This window comes from Cervus canadensis, chromosome 18 (genome assembly GCF_019320065.1).
Source record: "Cervus canadensis isolate Bull #8, Minnesota chromosome 18, ASM1932006v1, whole genome shotgun sequence".
In the NCBI taxonomy this organism is placed as follows: Eukaryota; Metazoa; Chordata; class Mammalia; order Artiodactyla; family Cervidae; genus Cervus; species Cervus canadensis.
Window position 1 is genome coordinate 42973169 of NC_057403.1, and position 20967 is coordinate 42994135.

The 20967-nt window shown below is 54.0% G+C and overlaps 2 protein-coding genes across 6 annotated transcripts; one reads left to right on the top strand and one right to left on the bottom strand.

Moving 5' to 3' along the window:
* Nucleotides 1-2553: 2553 nt before the first annotated feature.
* On the bottom strand, nt 2554-7149 carry LOC122421314 (collagen alpha-1(I) chain-like). The gene is made up of 6 exons (XM_043437170.1): nt 7013-7149; nt 6159-6326; nt 3687-3838; nt 3540-3636; nt 3033-3085; nt 2554-2933 (listed from the first exon to the last, which is right to left on the bottom strand). Exons 1-6 carry the CDS (start codon nt 7147-7149, stop codon nt 2554-2556), a joined length of 987 nt encoding a protein of 328 aa, XP_043293105.1.
* Nucleotides 6402-9793, top strand: IRX3 (iroquois homeobox 3). Of its 5 annotated transcripts, XM_043436957.1 has the most exons (5): nt 6402-7414; nt 7584-8733; nt 8862-8928; nt 9122-9252; nt 9373-9793. In XM_043436957.1, exons 1-4 carry the CDS (start codon nt 7148-7150, stop codon nt 9207-9209), a joined length of 1572 nt encoding a protein of 523 aa, XP_043292892.1. In that variant the 5' UTR covers nt 6402-7147; the 3' UTR covers nt 9210-9252; nt 9373-9793. The 5 variants fall into 5 exon arrangements, with proteins under 5 accessions (XP_043292892.1, XP_043292891.1, XP_043292894.1 ...); XM_043436956.1 differs by having other exon boundaries at nt 9122-9793; XM_043436959.1 differs by lacking the exon at nt 9122-9252.
* The last annotated feature ends 11174 nt before the right edge of the window (nt 9794-20967 follow it).

Below are 20967 nucleotides of genomic sequence, written 5' to 3' on the forward strand. Positions count from 1 at the left end.
TGCCTTTACCTTTGGTCAAACCAGGGACTAGCCTTCCAGTAACCTCCTCCCAGACCCCTACACCACCTCCCCCAATCACCCAAAGGTCCAGATCTTCCTCCCAGAGGAGGGATAAATATTAGATGGGGGCTCCAGCCTGGGCTTTGCCAAGCTCTCTAAGTCTTGTTTCCCCTTCTCTAGGGCTGGGTCATACCCCAGCTTTGTGAAGATTAGAGAAATCTGCTTTTCCTGGAGTGCAGCCCTGAGCACGGAAAGACTGGACTTCAGAGCCTCTTAGCTCTTCAGCGAGGTGCCCTTGTTCAGTGAGCATCCTGCACAACCAGACGTGGTCACCCTAAGCTAGTCTCTCCCTCATAGGTCTATTGTGAGAATTAAATGTGATTTTGTGTGACCATGCTAAACGCAATTATTTGGTAATTAATAATAACTCAACATGTTATTTTTTATCTTGAATTTTTTACACACTCTTCAACAGACTCTGGTAAACCCTAAACCAATGCAGCTTTTAGGATCCTGAACATAATATTAGGTAGTGTGGAGACAGAGAATTAGCTAACATTATTAAATAGTGAGAAACATTTCAATTCTCTCATCTTCTAGAAAGATTCAGTATTTGACATTCCCAACATTTGCTAAAGGGGATGACAGAGGACAAGATGGCTAGATGGCATCACCGACTCAACGGACATGAGTTTGAGCAAGCTCTGGGAGATGGTGAAGGACAGGGAAGCCTGGTGTGCAGTCCATGGGTGCAGACATGAATGAGCAACTGAAAAACAACACTTGCTAATACACACACACACACGCACGCACGCACACACACACACACGCACACACACACAGCTGGACCTCTAGAAGTCATTCCCAAGCAAGCAATCATGGCTAAAATGTATTAACATTGCTTGGTTTTACTTGGGTTTATCTTTTACAATTTACTTTTATGGTGAGTAATAGCCACTTGTCCATTTACAGTAGTAATATCAAGTTTTCTTGTAAAAACATGTATTTAAATATTTAACTTGAGTCAACAAAAGGAAAAATACTAAGCAAATAATAGGTGAGGTGGTAGTGGAGGGCTTTAAGTTCGGGGGACAAGATCCAACACAATTCCAGACAAGGCCAGAGCTTGACTTTTTTTTACTTTTAAACCAAAAGCTCTCAACTTTCCCAGTATGAAGTTGGAAGAGAATGGTGGTGGTGGTGGTGGGGTGATTAATGCAAAAGTCTAATGCCCAAAGAATCCCCACTCCACTGTGTCTCGAAAGGGTGAGGTTTCACGCTCTCTGAATTTCCAGCAAGCAGTACGTCGGTTCCATCTTAGCTCAATTCAGAGTTTGTGCTCTTCGAGATCCTGACTTTCACAAACCACCTCTTGGAGAGGCGAGCCTGGGCCCGGGTCCTGAGCTTTGCAGACCTGCTCGGGAAAGGACAAGCCCCTCTAGAAAGACTGGTCCTCCAGGTCGGCTGAGAGCCGGCAGAGCGGACAGCCAAGGGCTTGAGCGCAACCTTCCCTGACCAAGCGCGGCCACTGCGCGCTGCAAGATTAACGAGGAGAGAGCCGGCACGGTACACAATGCGGCTGTGTTTGATCCCGCGACGTGTCACTCGGAATCGCAAACAATTTATTGCCATTAGACGTTGTTGTCAGGCACTAATTTCCTGGTGGCGCTCCATCCCAGGCCTCAAAACAACAGGGGAGGGGGGTCCGAGGCCCCTGGCCTGGGGGCGCCGAAAGAACCGTCGCGAGCCAGGCGGGGGTTCCCATAACGAGGCTTTAATGAGGGGAGAGCAGACAGCCTTTGTGGAGGAGCGCAAGCAGACGGCGGCCCGCCCGGGCCCTCGCCGAGGTCACTTCCTTCCCCGGGCCCCGAGCACCGTGAACCCGCTGAGGGCCAGCTGCGACCATCAGGCCAGGTGCCCACTCTGGTCACTCTTGGGCCCGCGACACCCTTGCCGGCTCCGAACTGCGGCAGGAAACGCAGCATCTCCACGCAACAATGCAAACGCGCTCATTACCATCTCGTCAATATGCATGAAGAAAATGCGCTAGGCTGGCCGAGCCCCATCACCCAGCTCTGGCCTCAGCATCTAATAAAGCGACATATTCATCTCCCAAGATGGATGAGGAGGGGGCGCCGCCGGCAAAGCAGATCCACGGGGGGGAGGGGACGAATGCTGGAGAGGAAGAGCAGAGAAAATACACGCAGAGAACCTGAGAGACAGACCAAGACATCCACGAAGGAAATAGATTAGGATGAACGAGAGGGACGGGGGAAAAAAGAAAAGAAAGAACGAGAAATGAGGAAGAGGGGGAGAGACGCAGAGTCAGAGAGGGGAAAAAAAGAGACATAAAATAAGGGAAGAGGGAGGGAGCAAAATTGAGAAAAGTGAACTGAAAAGTGGTCCAGACAGGGGAGAAAAAGATAACAGCGAATGAGGGAATTGAGGGAAGAGAAATAAAATCAATGACCTAGAAATCAAATATATGCAAGGTGGGAAAGACAGACAGAGAGAGGAAAAACAAAAGAGGGGGAGGGAGTGAAACTGCTGGAGTCAGGTGGAAAAGATGATCCTGGAGAGGTAAAGAGAAATAACATCACTCGCGTTGAGGGCCAAGTTTCCAATCCTGGCAGCTCTGGGTGCTGCTGCGCGTCGCGGCTGCTTGGAGACCCAGGGGCTCGGGCCATTTCGAGGAGGGGCAGGAGCGGATTGGGGGAAGCGAGGGGCCCGCTGCCGGCCGGCCTCGCGCCGCTCCTTGGGCAGCCTGGCCACCTCCGAGTGCCCGGGCCTGGCTGGGGGCGCACCCCGCCCGTAGCGACCAGTCGCTGGCCCGGCCCTTCGGGCAGCCTCTCCCTCGCCGAGAGCAAAGTTGGCAAACTTTCTCCCAAAGTTTCCCAGTCGCTTCTCTGGGCCCAGAGTAGGGGTCCGAGGCCCTGATAACCGGCAGCAAGAGGCAGTCCGTTCCGGGGCGGCCCACGAGGCCGCGCCCTACGCCTCCAGGGATGCTGGGGTCTGGACTCTTAGCCTGATACAAACCCCTCCCGGTGCGGACACCAGGCCGCGAACTCGGGCGTCCACGCGGCTGCTAATAGCGGAGAGAGAGAGAACGCAGAAGAGAGAGAGAGAGAAAGAAAAAAATATTCTCAGCTCAATTTAAGTCTCATGGAAAGGGCTTACAACTGTAATTAAATCATTAAATTCTTGTCTACGCTTCACAGAGCGGAGAGAAATTAACTTCCCACCAACCTCATTTTCTATTTGAACATGAAATAATGATTTTCTGCCCGTCTAATTACAAAGCCAACATCTGATCAAGCCAGCATCCAGAGGGGATTATCGCATGCACGAGTATTAGACCTCATTACCAGCTTGAGTGCAAAATTATTACATCTTGTAATTGGATGGTGAGATTTATATACAGATCGGCCCGGTTTCTGTAAGATTGTAATTACAAGCTTCGTTGGTTAGCTACTTATCAGAACTTTGCAGGAAAACAAAACAAATGGCTGAGGAAAACGAGCATTTCATTAACCTGTAACCCGAGCGCGGGGGGAGGGAGCGGTGGGAGCGTGCGCCGCGGCGTCTGCAGGAAGCAGAGGGATCGCCGGTCCGCACTGCAGCCCAGGGACTTCGGGCCTGGGAGGGAAGGACAGAAGATGGGCCTCGGCGGAGAAACTTAGGGCTACAGCGGCGCCCCCCGATGGGGACGCGTGGGCGCCGTGAGGCCGAGCGAGGAGGGGGCAGAAGGGGGGCTGGTGACTGGAGGCCCGGGTACAGTGCGCGGCGCAGCCCTTGAGCCAGGCGGGCCACCGGCCCTGGGCACACGTCGGGCCAGCACCTCCAAGGGTGAGACCCGGGAGCGCTGCAGTGAGTGAGCGCTAAGCCAGTGCTATGGACGCCCCCTGCTCATTCCCCACACCCTCGGCCGCGTTGAGAGAGCGTCTACAGCAATCTTCCGAAGCATTTTGTGCTCTGGGAACGTTGGAAGAAAGCGAGATGGTGGAGAAGGGTTTGTGTGCGTTTTTGCGCGCACGACTTGCCCAAATCAACTTCCCGTGCACCTGCTTTTCCTCCCTGTGCGAGTGTCACTTTGACCCCATCTCTTGGATTAAAAATCCCTGGAAAAGGCTCGGCTGTCCTTGGACCCGTGAGTTCAGTTCAGAGCCGGATTCCACTGGCCTGGTGGCATTGGGGAGCTAGCGCCACGTCGGGGCTCGGCTGCCTAGGGCTCTGGGTCCCGAGGTGGGGCTCGGATCGCCCGGGCTAGGGTCTCTGTTGGAGACCAGGGGAGCGGAGAGGCTGTTCTGCTGAAGACCTGGGGCTCCTGGAGGTATCTAAATAATCGAGTTCCTTGGGTCCTCATCTGGGTTGGAGGTTCGTCTTCCGGGCCATGGGTTCCCTGGTCCGGCGTGGTTAATTCATTGAGCACAGCCTCGCCCCTTGCCTGGCCTCTTTCCCGCCTCTCGCAGTCCAACGCAGCCAGGTCGATAGCGAGTCAATGCGGGCGGAGGAAGCATCTTCTGGACTCATTGTTCTCTGTTTTCTTGAAGAGCTGCGCGTTAAACAAGGGCCCAGCGCAGCCCCAGTTTCTCCACTTCGGCGTCTCGCTCTTGGCTCTCCCCGGGGCGGGTCTTGTGCAAACTCTATAGATTTGTAGGGCCGTCGAGGCTCCGCTTAGGGAACACTCCCGGCAATAACGTTACCCTCAATTTTGTAACCCTGAGATTTTTTCTTGAGTCGGTGAGCCCGTGATTCCCTATGCCACTCGGCTGAGAGTTTTAACTGAAAACGAAATCAGGCGCCGGGGAAACATTTCAAAGCTTCCTCTGATACCTCCTCTTCTGGGGAGATTTCAGCTAAGGCCAACACCTGGCATCAGGCAGAAGCAGGTGAGTAGGAGGTTAGGGAAGCAGTCTGACCCAGTTTGAGAAGGCCGCATGTTACTTTCCGCAATCGAACCCCAAACCTAGCTGCCCCAAAACTTTCCCTTGTATCCCGCCCCCCCCAACCCAATTTTCTCGACTTTCATGCCCACTCGAGGCGCCGACCTACACGAAGACTGGTAAAAAGAGGCGGGGAATAGGGGCGAGGTCAAAACTGGGTTTCCAAGGGACTCCCAGCGGGGCTCCCTGGAGCTGCTGAGACCAGAGACTGCTGGGGCCAAGATTCTCCGATCCCTCCGCTCTGCTAGAATTTGGATTAGCTTCTATCAATTAGAGTAAGGAAGCCACTTTCTGCCTCCGAGCCGGGACCGGCAACTCCAAGACTGGCACCGCCTGGGGGTTGTCCCCGGAGCGCTCCTGCTGCCGGCCTGGCCTTTGCGTAGGTCGCTGCAGCGGCCTAAAGCGTTTAGCCCGGAGTCGCCGCAATACCGGGAATTTCAATCCTGCTCTCGGCTGCACGCCCTAACCTGTGAAGGTGGGCGCCCGGATTCTGGGATTTCAGTTTTGGTTTAGGAAATACCCCACTGTGAAACTAAAAATCTTGCCTCCCATCCCCACCCCCGCGGATGGGAGGATCTCTGCCGAAAGAAAACAGGTTGGCGCGGAGACCCCGGGAGCAGGAGAAGGGGGAGGGAAACGAAGAATCTCTACGGACCGAAAATTCCAGTATATTAACTTCTCCAAGCGCTCCCTGAAAGTTCCTGGAGCCTCCGCCACCCGGCTCCCTGCTCCTCCCCCATCCCATGCCGGCTTGGGGCTCCGGCGGGCTCCGTTTCCCTTACATCGCTCCCCAGGATGCCCGGGGCGTCCACTCTGCAGCACCGCCCCCCCCCCAACACACACGCCATTTCTGAGAAAGGATTCTGCACCCTGACATCGGCGCGGCGTGAACGCGGTTAATTGCAGGATTTGGTCCTCTGGGAAGGGGGCGACCTCGCCTCCCCGCCCCGCCCAGGGCAGTGAGATGGTCCTTGAAGACTCCCTTAGAGCACACGCCCCCACTTCCCTCACGCCTCTTCCAATCCCTCCCTAAGCCGCTGAGAGTGGCCCAGAGTCTAGAGGTGCGATCTGGAAAGCGGGCCGGGGCAGAGTAAAGTCTCAGCGCCTACCCCGGACCAGGCTCTGTCTGGTCCCGACCCAGATCCCACGCGCTGGGGCAGGGGGAGAGGTACCGAGAGGCGGGAAGCGAGAGGGGTGAGCTGACCCAGTGCTAACCCCGGTCCCCGCGCCTCCCGCGCCCCCTTCCGCCGCGGGCCAGAGGGGGCGGGAAGGGACTCGCTGCGCCGGGGCTCCCGCCCCCGCCCCGCCCCGCGCGCCTTCTCTGCGGGATGGGCGGCCTCGCCTGCAGGGCGCCCAGGCGATTGGCGACTCGCGAAGGAGACGCTAGGAAAAGTCGAATAAGAGGGCGCGACGTCAGACCCGAGATTTGGGGAAGGGCGAGGGAGGGGGTGAGGGCGGGGATGGACACACCGACACAGATATGGACACACACACACCCTCCCCCCCACCCCACCCCCCGCGCACGGCACCCCGAGTGTCCACAAGTTTAGGCCGCCTCAGCCCAGGGCTCAGAGGCCGGGGGATGGGAGTGTGGGGAGTGTGGTGTGTGTACAGAGAAAATAGATTTTAAAAAGAAAGAGTGACGGGAACAGAAAGGAGAGAGAAAGGAACAGTGAGAAAGGGAAAGACGAGAAAGAAGAGTTCCGTAGTCCAGGAGCGTGAAAGAGCCCGAAGGAGCGGAAGCGATCCTGGGGGGAAGAGGAGCGCAGAAAGGGGAGGAGAGAGGAAGGGCGAGGAGGGGGAGTGAAAACTAGAGGAGGGCGAAGGAAGCGAGGCGCGACACTGCTCGGGGAGAGGAGGGCAGCGAGGAGCCAGGCGCGGGCAGAGGCAGCTCCGGCGGCCGAGAGGAGGGAGCGCGGCGCAGAGAGGAGGGGCTTGCCGGCCCGTAGAAATGTCAATCAGATTCCGGAGCCCCGGGAATCTCCGCCAATCTGTTCGGACCTGACCTGGCTCCTCGCCGCCGCCGCCGCCGCCGCCGCCGCCGCCCCGGAGCAGATCAATAGGCGAACGCGGAGCGCAGCGCGGAAGGCAGCGCGGCCGCAGCCGGGCCCAGCCCCCGATGCGCCCCGGAGCCCGCGGGCGGCGCTGAGCTGGGCGGCCCCGGGGGGCCGGGCCCCCTCTCCGTCCGTGCCCCGCGGGCCACCATGTCCTTCCCCCAGCTCGGATACCAGTACATCCGCCCGCTCTACCCACCCGAGCGCCCGGGGGCCGCCGCCGGCGGTGGCAGCGCTGGGGCCCGGGGCGGCCCGGGAGCCGGCGCCTCGGAGCTGGCTGCCTCAGGGTCCCTGTCCAACGTGCTCTCGTCCGTGTACGGGGCGCCCTACGCCGCGGCGGCAGCCGCAGCCGCAGCCGCCCAAGGCTACGGCGCCTTCCTGCCCTACGCCGCCGAGCTGCCCATCTTCCCCCAGCTGGTAAGTGCCCTGGGAGCCGCGGAAGGGAGGTTAGAGCTGGGGCGCCGGACGAGGTGTGCGCGCTCAGAGTAGACTAGCGTGGCCTGGGCCGGGAGGGTGGAGGCGGCGACGGCCGGGGCTCATCCACGCTCCCTCCGCGCGTGTCCCTTCCTTCTCCATGTGCGTACAGGGCACGCAGTATGAGCTGAAGGACAGTCCCGGGGTGCAGCATACGGCCGCGGCCACCGCGTTTCCGCACCCGCACCCCGCCTTCTACCCGTATGGCCAGTATCAGTTCGGGGACCCATCCCGTCCCAAGAACGCCACCCGAGAAAGCACTAGCACGCTCAAGGCCTGGCTCAACGAGCACCGCAAGAACCCCTACCCCACCAAGGGCGAGAAGATCATGCTGGCCATCATCACCAAGATGACCCTCACCCAGGTGTCCACCTGGTTCGCCAACGCGCGCCGGCGCCTCAAGAAGGAGAACAAGATGACCTGGGCGCCCCGTAGCCGCACCGACGAGGAGGGCAACGCTTACGGGAGCGAGCGCGAGGAGGAAGATGAGGAGGAGGATGAAGACGACGGCAAACGCGAACTGGAGCTGGAGGAGGAGGAGCTCGGGGGGGAGGAGGAGGACCCCGGGGGCGAGGGCCTGGCGGACGACGAGGAGGACGAGGAGATCGATTTGGAGAACTTAGACGGCGCGGCCGCGGGGCCCGAGCTGGCCCTGACCGGGGCGTCGCACAGGGACGGCGACCTCGGCCTGGAACCCATCTCAGACTCCAAGAATAGCGACTCGGACGACAGCTCCGAGGGCTTGGAGGAGCGTCCGCTGCCCGTCCTGAGTCTGGCCCCAGTGCCACCGCCCGTGGCCACGGCCCCGCCATCTCCGCCCTCGCCCCCAACGGGCCTGGACCCCTGCGCTCCTGCACCGGCGCCCGCCTCGGCCCTGCAGAAACCCAAGATCTGGTCCCTGGCCGAGACGGCCACAAGCCCGGACAACCCGCGCCGCTCGCCTCAGGGCGCGGGGGTCTCTCCCCCGGGGGCAGCGGTCGCGCCCTCGGCCCTGCAGCTCTCTCCGGCCGCCGCCGCCGCCGCGGCTCACAGACTCGTCTCGGCGCCGCTGGGCAAGTTCCCCGCTTGGACCAACCGGCCGTTCCCAGGCCCGCCGCCTGGCCCACGTCCGCACCCGCTGTCCCTGCTGGGCTCGGGCCCGCCACACCTGCTGGGACTTCCCGGAGCCGCGGGCCACCCGGCCGCCGCCGCTGCCTTCGCTCGGCCGGCGGAGCCCGAGGGTGGAACAGGTGACTGCGGCGCGCAGGATTCGGAGGGAGGGGGTGAGTCTGGGGGTCGCGCCTGGGCAGGTCCCTCGCGGGCGCAGGGCGCTTACCACGCCGCGCCCGCCTCCCGAGGCCCGGAACGCCGAGCGCTCTAAAGGCCCTCCTTTTTCTCCCGCTTCCCGTAGATCGCTGTAGTGCCTTGGAAGTGGAGAAAAAGTTACTCAAGACAGCTTTCCAGCCGGTGCCCAGGCGGTAAGAGACCCCCGAACTGGGGTGGGGGTGTTGGGATTGGCAGGCCGGGGAAGGAAGGAATGCGGAGGAAACTAGGTTTCAGGTCCCTCCACCCCTCCCCGCCCCGGGGGAACACAGCTAGGAAGCGCTTTTACAAGGGGACGAAACACACTCCTCCTTCGTCCCCGCGGGCTCTGAGACGGCTCTCCGACAGTCCCAGTCCAGACACCGGGGCTCCAGTGAAGCCCACCTCCTACCAGCCTCAGACCTCGGGTCCTGACGCCTCCCGCCCAACCTTATAGTTAAACTGGAAGACCAGCGTCCACAGCTGGACCTCATTTCACAGTGAGATCTGCGTCCCTCATTGCCCCCCGGCCTCCACCCTGGGTTGGGTCTCCCAGTCCTAGGGTGCGTCGGTCCCCCCTAAAAATCTCTTTCTTTACTACCATCGCCTCTCTCTTGCAGGCCCCAGAACCACCTGGATGCCGCTCTGGTCTTATCGGCTCTCTCCTCATCCTAGTTTTTTTTTTAAAGAAATTTTTAAATCGTTGTAATAATTGTAAAAAAAAAAATTGCTCTGTATAGTTATGACTTGTAAGCATGTCGGTGTATGAATACCTAAAAAGAAAACTAAAGAAAAAAAAAGGAATAAAACAAATCCCCCCCTCTCAGTCTACCCCCCAGTGGCTTCTGTTCCCCACATTAGCTGAGTTTGTGAGGTTTGTTTGTTCGGTTGGTTTTGGGGGGTGGAGTTTCAGTGAGAATAAGCGCGTCTGACTTTTTTTTTTTTGTATATACAGAAAAAATGTACATATGTGTGAACCAAATTGTACAAGAAAGTATCTATTTTTGGCTAAATAAATGAGCTGTTGCCACTTTGACTATACACCGCCTGTCTGCCCCGAGAGGGGTCTGCCTGGTGCGTTTTGTTCTGTTTTGTTTTACTCTCCACCCCACGCCCATGTTTGAAGAGTCGCCGGAATCAGCAGAAAAGAAGGCGAGGCGAGTCAGGGACAGCAGAAGCGGAGGAGAGGCCGAAGCGGCCGGGCTGGGGGCGCCGCTGGAGAAGAGGCGGTTGGAGAAGCACCCCGGGCGCTGGAGAGAAAGGGCAGAGGAGACAGGTGGGAAACGGGGCAAGATTCCCCTCAAGGAGCCGGGAAACTGGGCCCAGCTCGCAGTTCCACGGAAGCAACCGCGGGGCCTTGGGGCCTTGTCTGATGACACAGCAGAAGGACTCACAAGAAGGATCTGGAAGCCTGCCCCCCATCCTTCCATAGACACAACTGAGGCTTTCTCAGTCTTGTATAAGGGACTGTGCAAGCTCCGTTTCAGATCCCCTTCCAACCACACGGACCCCCAGAACCTCCTTATAGATATATAGATGTGGGGTGGCAGTGAGTGGGGGTGTATGGAGGAGCAGGAAATCCAGGGGTGCACATCCTTTCCCCTTGTTGACACTGCCCAGCCCGCATTATGAGTTGAGGGGTCGGTTCCGCGCGGCATCTGTGCGTCTTGGCACCCCAGTGAGTTCTCCCCAGGTGCCCAGGAAGGGCAGCTTTCTGAGGTCCCTGCGCAGGGAAGGCGGGGGAGCTGCGGTTCGGGCCGATGCAAGGGTCCAACCCGGAGTCCGGCTCCAGGCCGGACAGGGGTGGGCGGGCCGGGGGGAGGGAGCCGGGAAATTTGGGGCTGGAGCTCCCTCTACAGGACAAAAGGGCACCTCGGCGCTTGCCTCGGCGGCCTCTCCAGCCAGGCCGCGCGTCTCGTCCCTTCCGCGCCTGCTTTTTCTCCGTTGAAGTCAGCCTGCCCTGCCCAACTTTGACTTAAGTTGTAGAGATGCTGGAAGAGTGGCGCCTTGGGATACAAAGTGGGAGTATCCTTTTTGCATCTCCCTTCCTACGTGGAGTTGGTAGATGTATAGAGCGGCCAGACACCCCGTGTTTGCCCCCGCACAGTGGGGCATGTGACAGTCTCGCGGGTCCCGGAAAGTTTGGGGTGGGGAGGGGGGAGCCTGCACACTCGAAGTCATATTGTGCATCTTGGTGGAAGCGGAGGGAGTCCGGCAAGGACCCACCTTGGGGGGCACAGCCGCCAGTTCTGCACCCCAGCTGATCCGCCTGGAGGCTGGGAGAGCCTGGTGTGGGGGCTCCCCGAGAGCGGGCGGGAAGGAGGGTCGGTCTTCAGCCTTTGGGGCCCACTGTGGACGGGTGAGACAGAAGCATATACCCAGCAAAGATGGGACTTGTTCCTCCAGCCCCTAACCCAGAAGAGAGACTTCAGGCTCCTTCCCAGGTGGCCGGCAGAGACTGTGGTTCATCCCTGGCCCTGGATATAGCGCCTCCCGACGTGGAGTCCACTTCCAGCTGCCTGCCCCTTGAACCTCAGAGGCCAGGCCTCCATTCCCCGGGCAGAGGCCTCTGGTTCACATGAGTGTCTTCACATGGACAAGCCTGATAGCCCCTCAGCTAGTAACTCACGGGCTTCATGGAGCACAGACCAGTTCCCCTCTCTGCATCCTGGGATACTCTGGGCAGACAATGAACTTCTCTGCACCCTATTTCTTCACCTGGAAAATGGGAATAGTGACCTGGTAGGGTGGTGGTGAGGATGAGAGACAAAGCGTGTCCAGTGCTGGCACGTGGTAGGAGGAGTAAATAGCTCTAGTCTTGTCCTTATATTCCAGAATCTCGATCCCCACGCCTCAAACTCCTGCTAGTATTCTGCCCCACCCTCTCCCATCAGCCATAAAAGTCAGACATCTGAGGACCCAGCTGAACTTAAGGAGAAGGGACACTGTCCAGGTAGGAGTGCGGCAGGAAGAGCAGAAGTTGGGTGGACAGCCTTTCCACACTGACCGTCCAGCAAGAGATTGAACCATGCATCCGTCCGTTCACAGGGAGATGGGCGTGGACAGGCCAGCCTCAGCTTGGAGAGGTCTGATCTGGTTGCCTGCTGGCTTGGTCAGCATGTCAACTGTCCTATTCTGGGGATATTGGTTCTTGGAGGAGGCCGATCACACCCCACTGAAAGGGCAGGATATGTGATACCAGAGGAGAGCTGAGGTACACCTGGGAGAGACCCAGCGTGTGTGTGTCTTGCCTGTCCCATAGAATACACGGCCACTTCAGATGGCCCCGAGTGTTATTGTTTGGTCATTCAGTTGTGTCTGACTCTTCAAGACCCCATGGACTGTAACCTCCCAGGCTCCTCTGTCCAGGGGATTCTCCCAGCAAGAATACTGGAGTGGGTTACCATTTCCTCCTCCAGGGCATCTTCCCTACCCAGGGACTGAACCCAGGTCTCTTACACTGTGGGCAGATTCTTTACCATCTGAGCCAAGAGGGAAGCCCCAGTGGTCCCAAGGTGACCCCAATAAGATAATGTGATCAAGACAGAAAGGAACCCCATAGGCTTTTCAGCTAATAGGGGGGAAGAGGAGGCCATTTCTCTGCACCACTTTCATTTCACCAGGAAACAGAGTCCCCAGCCTCCTCTCAGGACCTCCTCCTTGAGTTCCCCACCTCATCACTCTCCATTCAGGGATCCCAGAAACTGCCTCTGTCCTTTATCACCTGGCCCTATGATTTTAAAAGGAAGCTAGGGAAGAGAGGAAGAGAAAAACAGGAAGCCAGAGAATGAGAGAGAGAGAATATTTGGGAATCTCATCCTTGGTCCTGATTAAGCTTCAATTAGAAATAAAATATGTCAATCACTCCGCCTGGAAGGAGTTCCTGCTGTCGGGGCTGGTTATGCAAAGCACTGGGAGGTGTGTGGGGATAATCAACTAGGTCAGCGGAAGGAGTAGATGTCACTGCTTCTCTCATTATCTGCATGGAGCTGGAGGTGGGGGGTGTTTCGCCGGGCCAGTGAGCCAGACGAGAATAAAATTATCTCCCTAAGTGATGGCCCACCTCTGGAACCAGCAGGTTCATGGTTTCCAATTGAATTTATTTTGGGGTGGAATGCAGCAAGGAGGAAGCAGGGTCTCTAGTCAGAAGGCAGCATAGAAGGGCCAGGGGGCTTTGGGGAGAGGAACGGATGCTCCAGCCACTCACCTGCTCCAGAGGAGGAGTGGGGAGAGGGAGGGACCACCTCCTGGACTGCTGTCCTCTGGGCACCTGGTGGCCAGGCAGGGCCAGTGGGTCCTCTGTCTTAGGCCTGGGTTCTGGAAGATTAGAGAGAGGGACTGAATGCTTGGGAAGGAATGTCAGATGCCTTCACTGGTTTGTTGGGAGTTTCTGTCAAGAACTCACTTTGGGCCTAATTATTTATATCCTTCTAGAAATGTCCTCTGCATCCTGTAGTTTCTGGTTGTATGTACCTTCTACCTCCATCAAATGAAAATGAGCAATTGCAGGTGTGTAAAAATTGCATCTGTGGTTAGAAGCATTTGCAACTTGAGTGGGGGCAAGCTTCATACTCTCTCAGGCTTTCATCAGCTGCCACTTGGAGGAGATCAGATTAGATGAATTTCTTCAGAATTTCTTACAAATCCAACATTGGCTAGGATGAGACGCGAATGAAAGAAATGTGGGTTCCCAAGACAGAGACATGGAGGAAACGGCCCCGTGACCCCTCTAGAAACCACCCCTGGATCCTAACTGGTCACTGTCACATGGTCCAGCCAGCCTACTTGACCACGTTAAAAAATATCCATCTATTGTGTCACCAACCTTGCTTTAATGTTGCTGCTATTTGCCTTTGAACAGAAGCTCCAGCCCCTCTTAAGGCCATCCTGATGGTCTGGATGGAAAACCCCACAGGCATCTCTTCCTGAAGCTGCAAAGGATGAGTACTCAGGGCGAGAGACCCAGAAGAGCTCCTAAGAGCAGTTGTCAACCAGGTAATTTCCACCCCCCCCCCCACCAGCCCCACTTCTGGGGCAGATGGCAATGTCTGGAGACACTTTCAGTCGTCGTGACTGGGTAGGGGTGCTACCAGCATCTCATGGATGGAAACCAGGGAAGGTCCTATAAGGCAAAGTCAGGCTCCCTGCCACGAAGAATTATCCCAAATGTCAACAGCGCCAAGCTTGAGAAACGTGGAGTTGAGAGAGGGGAGAGGTATCTGGGGCAATCAAGGAAGGTATTTTCTCCCAGAAACCACAGCTTTGCGGAGGTAAACATTAACACAGGGCGCTAAGTGGAGCATTTTTGTTCTTTAAAAAAAACTTTTTAGCCCTGGAATGGGGAAGCGGGAGTGAGGGAGGCAAACAGGAAACTATGCCAGCCTGGGAAAAAGAAAGAGCAGATTTTCAGCTCAGTCTGGTGCCTGAGGAGCCACTGGAGGTGGCATCGTCTTGGGCCAGAGGGACAGAGTCAACCCCAAAGAGGATGCGTGCCTGGAAAGTTAGAGCCTTTTCCCCTGGATATTTATATCAGGAGCAGGTTACGGGAATATGGTCACAGCTGAAAGCTTAACTCCTGCCTCCTAATTATTGCCACCTCTTAACTGTTGCCAGTCCGTCCATGCACATAAATGCATTTGTTTATTTACTTGTTTATTTAACCCGGAGTGCGTGTGTGTGCACGCGTGTGCGTGCATGAGCGTGCCCCAGGACAGGGAGCTGGAGCCAGTTGGAGGCAGGCGGGGTAAGGTCTTACTCTGGGGCTGACCGTCTAGGACGAGAAGGCTGTGATTTCATGGCTTTTGTCCTGCATTCTCTCACTGCTCTGGGCGGCTAACAAGTGGGCCCACAGCCCTCGGGGCCTTTGGAGTGCACTCATCTGAGAGACTGTGCTCTTCTCAGCCGCTCAGATTTATTTTGCCAAAGTTACAGGGCAATTATGGAAATGCGCCCTTTGAAGCTGGGCTGATTTCTCTTTATTTCCTTCTCCCTGACAAAGCAGACCTTCCCTGCCTCTGGTGGGCTTTTCTTTTTTTTCTTATCCCCCCTCCCTTTCCTTTTCCTCTCTCCTTTTTTTCAAAAATTATTAGATAGTGGGAGTTTCCAAGGGTAATTTGAAAAAAATCTTTTAAACGGTGATAAAAAAAATATGAAGAGATTAGAAGAAACTTGCTATTATTTAAATGTTATGTTGGGGTCTTTTTTTTTTTTTTTTAATGGGATTTCAATGGCTAGGAGGAAAGAAATGAATTCATGATAGTAAGAGACCCACCTCTCATGCCCAGATCAGTGTGGGCCTATGGCACCGTTGCCAGCCGGACGTCCAGAGTGGGGAGCCAGGCAGGCCATCTGCCTGGGTCGCAGACTGTTCCAGTCTCCAGGGGTCCTGCCAGGGCCCTGGAATCGTAGCTCCACAAACTTAGCAGGGCAAGAGCTCTGCTCCCCTCTGCTCACACCTCTATATGAATAAGAGGCCTGGACCCAACCAAGCTGTGCGTTTTCTGGGCCTTGGACATTATTCATCACTGTAACATGGAATCTAGAGGCTCTGTGTGAACCAACCCCATTTATTTCTTTGCTCCCATCCCACTTCTCTCGACTGGATGCTGGGGTGTGGAGGGAAAGTGTCTGAAGCCAGACAGTGTCCACCTCAGTGCTGGCTAGGCCGTTGAAAGGGGGTGAGGGTGGGGATGGGGGGGGCTCAGGTCCTATTTTTCAGAGTGGTTTTGAAGTTTTCTTCGTCCATGTTTTGGTTTGCTCCTTCCTTCCTCCCTTCCTGTCTTCAGGGGTGAATGGCTCATTATCTGGCCACAGACTTCAGCAGGAAGTCTCCTCACCTTCAGGAGCTGGGATTGGCCTCCGAGGCCTGTCCAGAGCGGAGGCCATTTCAACTCTCACTTCCGTTACCCTGCTTCAATAAAATACAATCAATTAGATGGAGTGAAGTGTTTATTATTCGATAGGCCCCATGGTAAACACTTTCCGTGCATTTTATTCAATGTTCATCGCCACAGATGAAGACATTCAGGCTTGGGGGAGGGGGATGGAGTTTAAGAAAGTCTTCTGGTAAAGTGAATGATCTTCATGGAGTGAAAAATATCCAGGCAGAATACTCCAGATGGCATGCTATTATCTGAATTAAAAGGAGAATATACATTTGTTTGTATAAGAAGCTGGTAAGAGTGGTCGCCTTAAGGAAAGGACCTGGGTGGCTGGGGATCGGGGCCCTGAGGGATATTTTTCAGTTTCTATCTCTTTGTTCCTTTTGATAAATGTGAGTATGTTAGCTCTTCAAAAAGCTTTTTTTGTTTGTCATTTTTAAATATCTAATATACTTGAGAGAGATAGAGAGCAATTTCTCTGGACCTCACAGTGGAGCTGAGAATCATTCATTCATTCATTCACCAAGCACCCCCAGATATCCATGAAGCAGCAGGGTCAGATGCCCTTGGTTCAAATCCCAGTTTCATCACTCCCTAACTGTGTGACCTTGGGCTACTCACTGCGCTTCTCTGAACTTTTCTTCCTTTAAAACATAAAGAATAATTATAATAATGACAATTTTACCTCCCTCATAGGTTTTATTTTTAGTTTTTATTTTATTTCTTTGTTTTCTTGCAGCACTGTGCAGTCTGTGAGATCTTAGTTCCCCGACTGGGGATCGAACCCAGACCTTCAGCAGTGAGAGCTCAGAGTCCTAACCACTGGACCACCAGGGACATCCCCCCTCATTAAGAGAGTTAAATGAGTTCAGTCACGCTTAGAACAATGCATCGTGCATAATGATTTGCCTCTTGCCTAATAATTACTTACCACATTACAAATATTATTTTTATGGATGACAACAACGAACCTAGGCAATAGCTCTTATTGTCCCCAGTGTGTGCATAGGGAAACCCAAGCTCAGCCACTTGTTCAGCTTGACCGAGTGTTCTGACCCAGACCCTGGGACCCTGATGCCCTTGGGCCTGGCCTGTCTCAGATAGGCCCAGTGCACCCACTGCATGGAGGGCGGTGCCTGGGAGCAGGGCCTGGGCCTGGGAGCAGATGTGCCAGAGGGGTAAGTCTGAGTCTGTCCCCTTAGATTTTATCCTTTTAAGTGAGCACAGGACAGGATGAGGGGCTCTGTCTACTCCTTTCATTCCATCTCCAGTCCTGGTAGAATAGGGTTTCCAATAGAGTTCACACACCAATGGTTTGCTGTAAGAGACCATCCACATTAGCAGCAGAAAGGCTTGTCCTACTTCTAGGTCTCTGGTACTCAATGTGTCATCCCTGGAGCAGCAACATCAGCATCACTCCCAGAGCTTGTTGGAAATGCAGAGTCTCGGGCCTCTTCCACATCCGCTGAATCAGAAGCTGTATTTGCTTAGGACTCTCTGGGTGATGAGAGAGCTTACTGAAGTGAGAGAAGCACTGGCCTAGATGCTCCTCAGCAAAGCCTGTGGTCCTTCCAGGATGGAGACAGGAACCGGCTCTGAGAGGTGGACCTCTGTGGGATGCACAGGGTGGAGGATGCTGGAAGGGAAGGAGGGCAGGGAAGAAGGGAATGAAAGCGGTCAAGGGAGAAGGCGCTGTATGCCAACCCGAGGCTGAGATTGCCAGGGCTCAAGAGGCATCTCGCCCCTCCTTCCACCTTCGCACGTGTTAAGATCAGCTGTGAGTAACACCAAGTCCCTCATGGCCACGGCCTCTGCCCACATGCCCTTCCAGACACCTCACGGTGTGGTGAGCGTGTGCCTGCTAAGTCACTTCAGTCGTGGCCGACTCTTGCAACGCCATGGACTGTAGCCCGCCAGGCCCCTCTGTCCTTGGGATTCTCCAGGCAAGAATACTGGAGTGGGTTGCCATGGCCTCCTTCCAGGGGATCTTCCTGGCCCAGTGACGGGACCTGCGTCTCCTGCAGCTCTTGCATTGCAGGCAGAATTCTTTACCACTGAGCCACCGGGGAAGCCCTGTTTCATAGCATAGGTGTATGTGTGTGCATCAGTCACTTAGCTGTGTCCGACTCTTTGTGACCCCATGGACTGTAGCCCGCCAGGCTCCTCTGTCCATGGGATTCTCCAGGCAAGAATACTGGAGTGGGTTGCCATTTCTTTCTCCGGGATATACATAAATAGAAAGTGTAGGACTCGATTCAGAATAACTGATTTCTTTTTTTTTTTTTTTTCAGAATAACTGATTTCTTATAGACTTTCTCACGGCTGATCCCCACTAAACTTGGGGACATCTCATGAAGAGCAGGAAGGAGAGGTGGGAGGAAAAGAGAGAAAGGAGAAGGGGAAGGAAGGAAGTGGGGAGAGAAGGAGGAAGGGAGGGAGGGAGGAAGAAGGAAGGAAGGAAGGAAGGGCAGCTATACCAGATGGGCACAAAATAGGTAGGAACTTCTGGGTCAAGGACTGACTCCTTTGCTTATTTTTATTCATTCATTCATTAAAGAATATTTATCAAGAATAACAATTCATTTATTAATTCATTCAATAATGTGCCAGAGGCACAAAATGAACAAAGTCTCTGCCCTCCTGGAGCTTTCACTCTGTTGGAAACACATAATTTATTCATAATAATAGTCATAATAATAAAAATGCCAGACAGAGGATGAGATAGTTGGGTGGCATCACTGACTCAATGGACGCGAGTTTGAGCAAACTCAGGGAGATAGCGAAGGACAGGGAAGCCTGGCGTGCTGCAGTTCACGGGGTCGCAGAGAGTCGGACACGACTGAGCAACTGAACAACAGCAACGTGAAGGATAAGAGCACAGTGCTGTAAGCATGCCTAAGGAAGGGGGAATACCCTAGCTTGGGGTGGAAGTTGGACCCCAACATCTTGAAAGGGTGACAAAGGCCAGAAGGATGGGGTCAGATTCTTGGGGACCATGTTTTTCTTAAAGTCATGAACACGCTTGGCATGTTCCCTTCTCTTTAATTGTCCTTCTCTCTCTTGCCCTTTTGTACTTGAACCTGAGCTGGGAGATGCATCTTTAGGCTGGAGATCATCTTGGTGCTGGGTACCTCCCAGAGCCTAGCATTAGTGATCACTCAATAAAGACATTGCTGCTTTGGAATGCAGCAATCAAATTAAGTTTTTTCTAAAAGTGTACTTAGATGGTTAGGGAAACCACCTACAGATACTTTACAAAGTAAGAATTACTACATGTTATCATTCTAAATAGAATTTTGGAGAAATAGTTTAGTAGTCATCAAATACAACAACTTTAAATACATTTATAACATGCAATCATTATACGAGACAGCAAGAGTTACCCTTTGTTCAGGTATGCCCTGTGTCAGGGACTTGTCATCGTGTTTTGCTATATGAAGTCAGCCCAAGAGCATGGTTTGAAGGCAGTAGCCACTCCGTATTCAGTTGTCCTCTGCCCTCCCCCTGCCATACCTGAGTACCCTAAATATATGCCCAGTTCCTCCTGACCACTCATATATTATGGTGCAGTCAGGACTTGTCATGAGGCCAGGCAATGAGGCTGGGGAAACCTGTCATACGCTCTCACTGATTTTTCCTAAGACATTCCTTTACTGGCCATGTAACAGTTGGGCCAGGAGGGCTTCACACCACAGTCTGTTCCCCTGGCAAGGCCCCTGACCTTTCGTGTCCTGGACTTCAGCAGAATAACAGGATGGCACGGCCCTGTTGGAAATAGTACTTGGGAAAAGGCCATTGACTCGACGGTTCGCGCCACAGCACGCAGAATGGCCATTGCCAAAAATATAATTATCCAGAAAGGTGGAGCGAAGACACTGAAGGAGAGAAGAGCTGAGCAGAGATGGGGGCGGGGGGCGCAGAGGGGCGGGCAGAAACGGAGTTCCTCTGTGCCTGGGCACGGTCCCTCTCCGTGGCCCAGCAAGCTGCAGATACAGGGCCCTAGAAGGCACCAGACACTAGCTGTTTTTTGTTATTTAGGTGCTAAGTGGTGTCTGACTCCTGTGACACTGGACTGTTCCGCACACTAGAGGAACATCTTAGACACTTAGACAACATCTAAGGAAGTTGTCTCGACCATTTCACCTTTCCAGGAAAGGGAGAGGCTCCTTCCATCCCATAAAACGGTGCACAGTCAAACTCACTCTGAGACTCAGGCTAACCCCCTAGGAGATGGCAGAGGAGGAACCCACCCAGCTCATCTCCCTGGTCCTCAGATGGCACATTTGTGATGGGAACATCAGATAGGTTAGAAGTTTGCCTGTGGAGAAACCACAATAGAATGTTCTCTTCTTGCCGACTGAGATCTTTGGCTCACAGGTTTTCATGCAACTACTGAGCTCATTTTGGGGGCAGGGTCCACCCTTGTCTAGTCCTCACTGATGTGCTAATTACAGAAGAGCTGACCTTTCTCTTTGCTCTAGCAACACCCCCTCCAGGTACAATACATGGTTATTAATGGCAAGTTACGGGATTTCTCTGAATTGATATTGGTATCACCAACCCTGAGAATGTGTCACAACACACACCAACACATAAGTGTAACATTTGAAATATTGAACAGCTGGGACTTCACCAGCATCAGGGCTGGCAGGGACCTGAGGCCTTTCACTGGGCCAGACATTGACAAGTTGTTCTGTGAGTGGTGGGAATGTCCAGGAAGTGGAGGAACTGTCAGAGCTAAAGAGGGGACACAATTTACAAACTGGCACAGAACTATTTCTATATTTTAAAAATGGAGACAACGGGATATCCATGTACAAAAGAACCAAGTTCGACCCTTCCTCATTCCATATATAAAAATTAAATCAAAATGTTTTAAATGTCATAGACTTAATTGAAAGAGCTAAAGCTATAAAACTCTTAGAAGAAAATACAGGCAAAAATACTTGTGACCCTAAGCAAAGTAAAGCCTTCTTAGGTATGAAACCAAAATACAAGTTGAACTTTATCAAAATGTAAAACTACAAAGGATAACTATAAAGGTGCTGTAAACGTGCTATGAAGGTGAAAAGATAACAAACATAATGGGGGAAATATTTACAAATTATATATTTGATGAGAGAACTGTATCTAGAATATATATATTAAAACACTATTTCAACTTAACAATAAAGCACAAATAATCCAATTTAAAAGTGGGCCAAGGATCTGAATATACATTTCTCCAAAGAGAAATGACCAATAAGCACATGAAAAGATGCTCAACATGATTAGTCAACAGAAAAATGCAAATCAAAACCACAATGAGATATCACTTCGCATTCATTAGGGTAT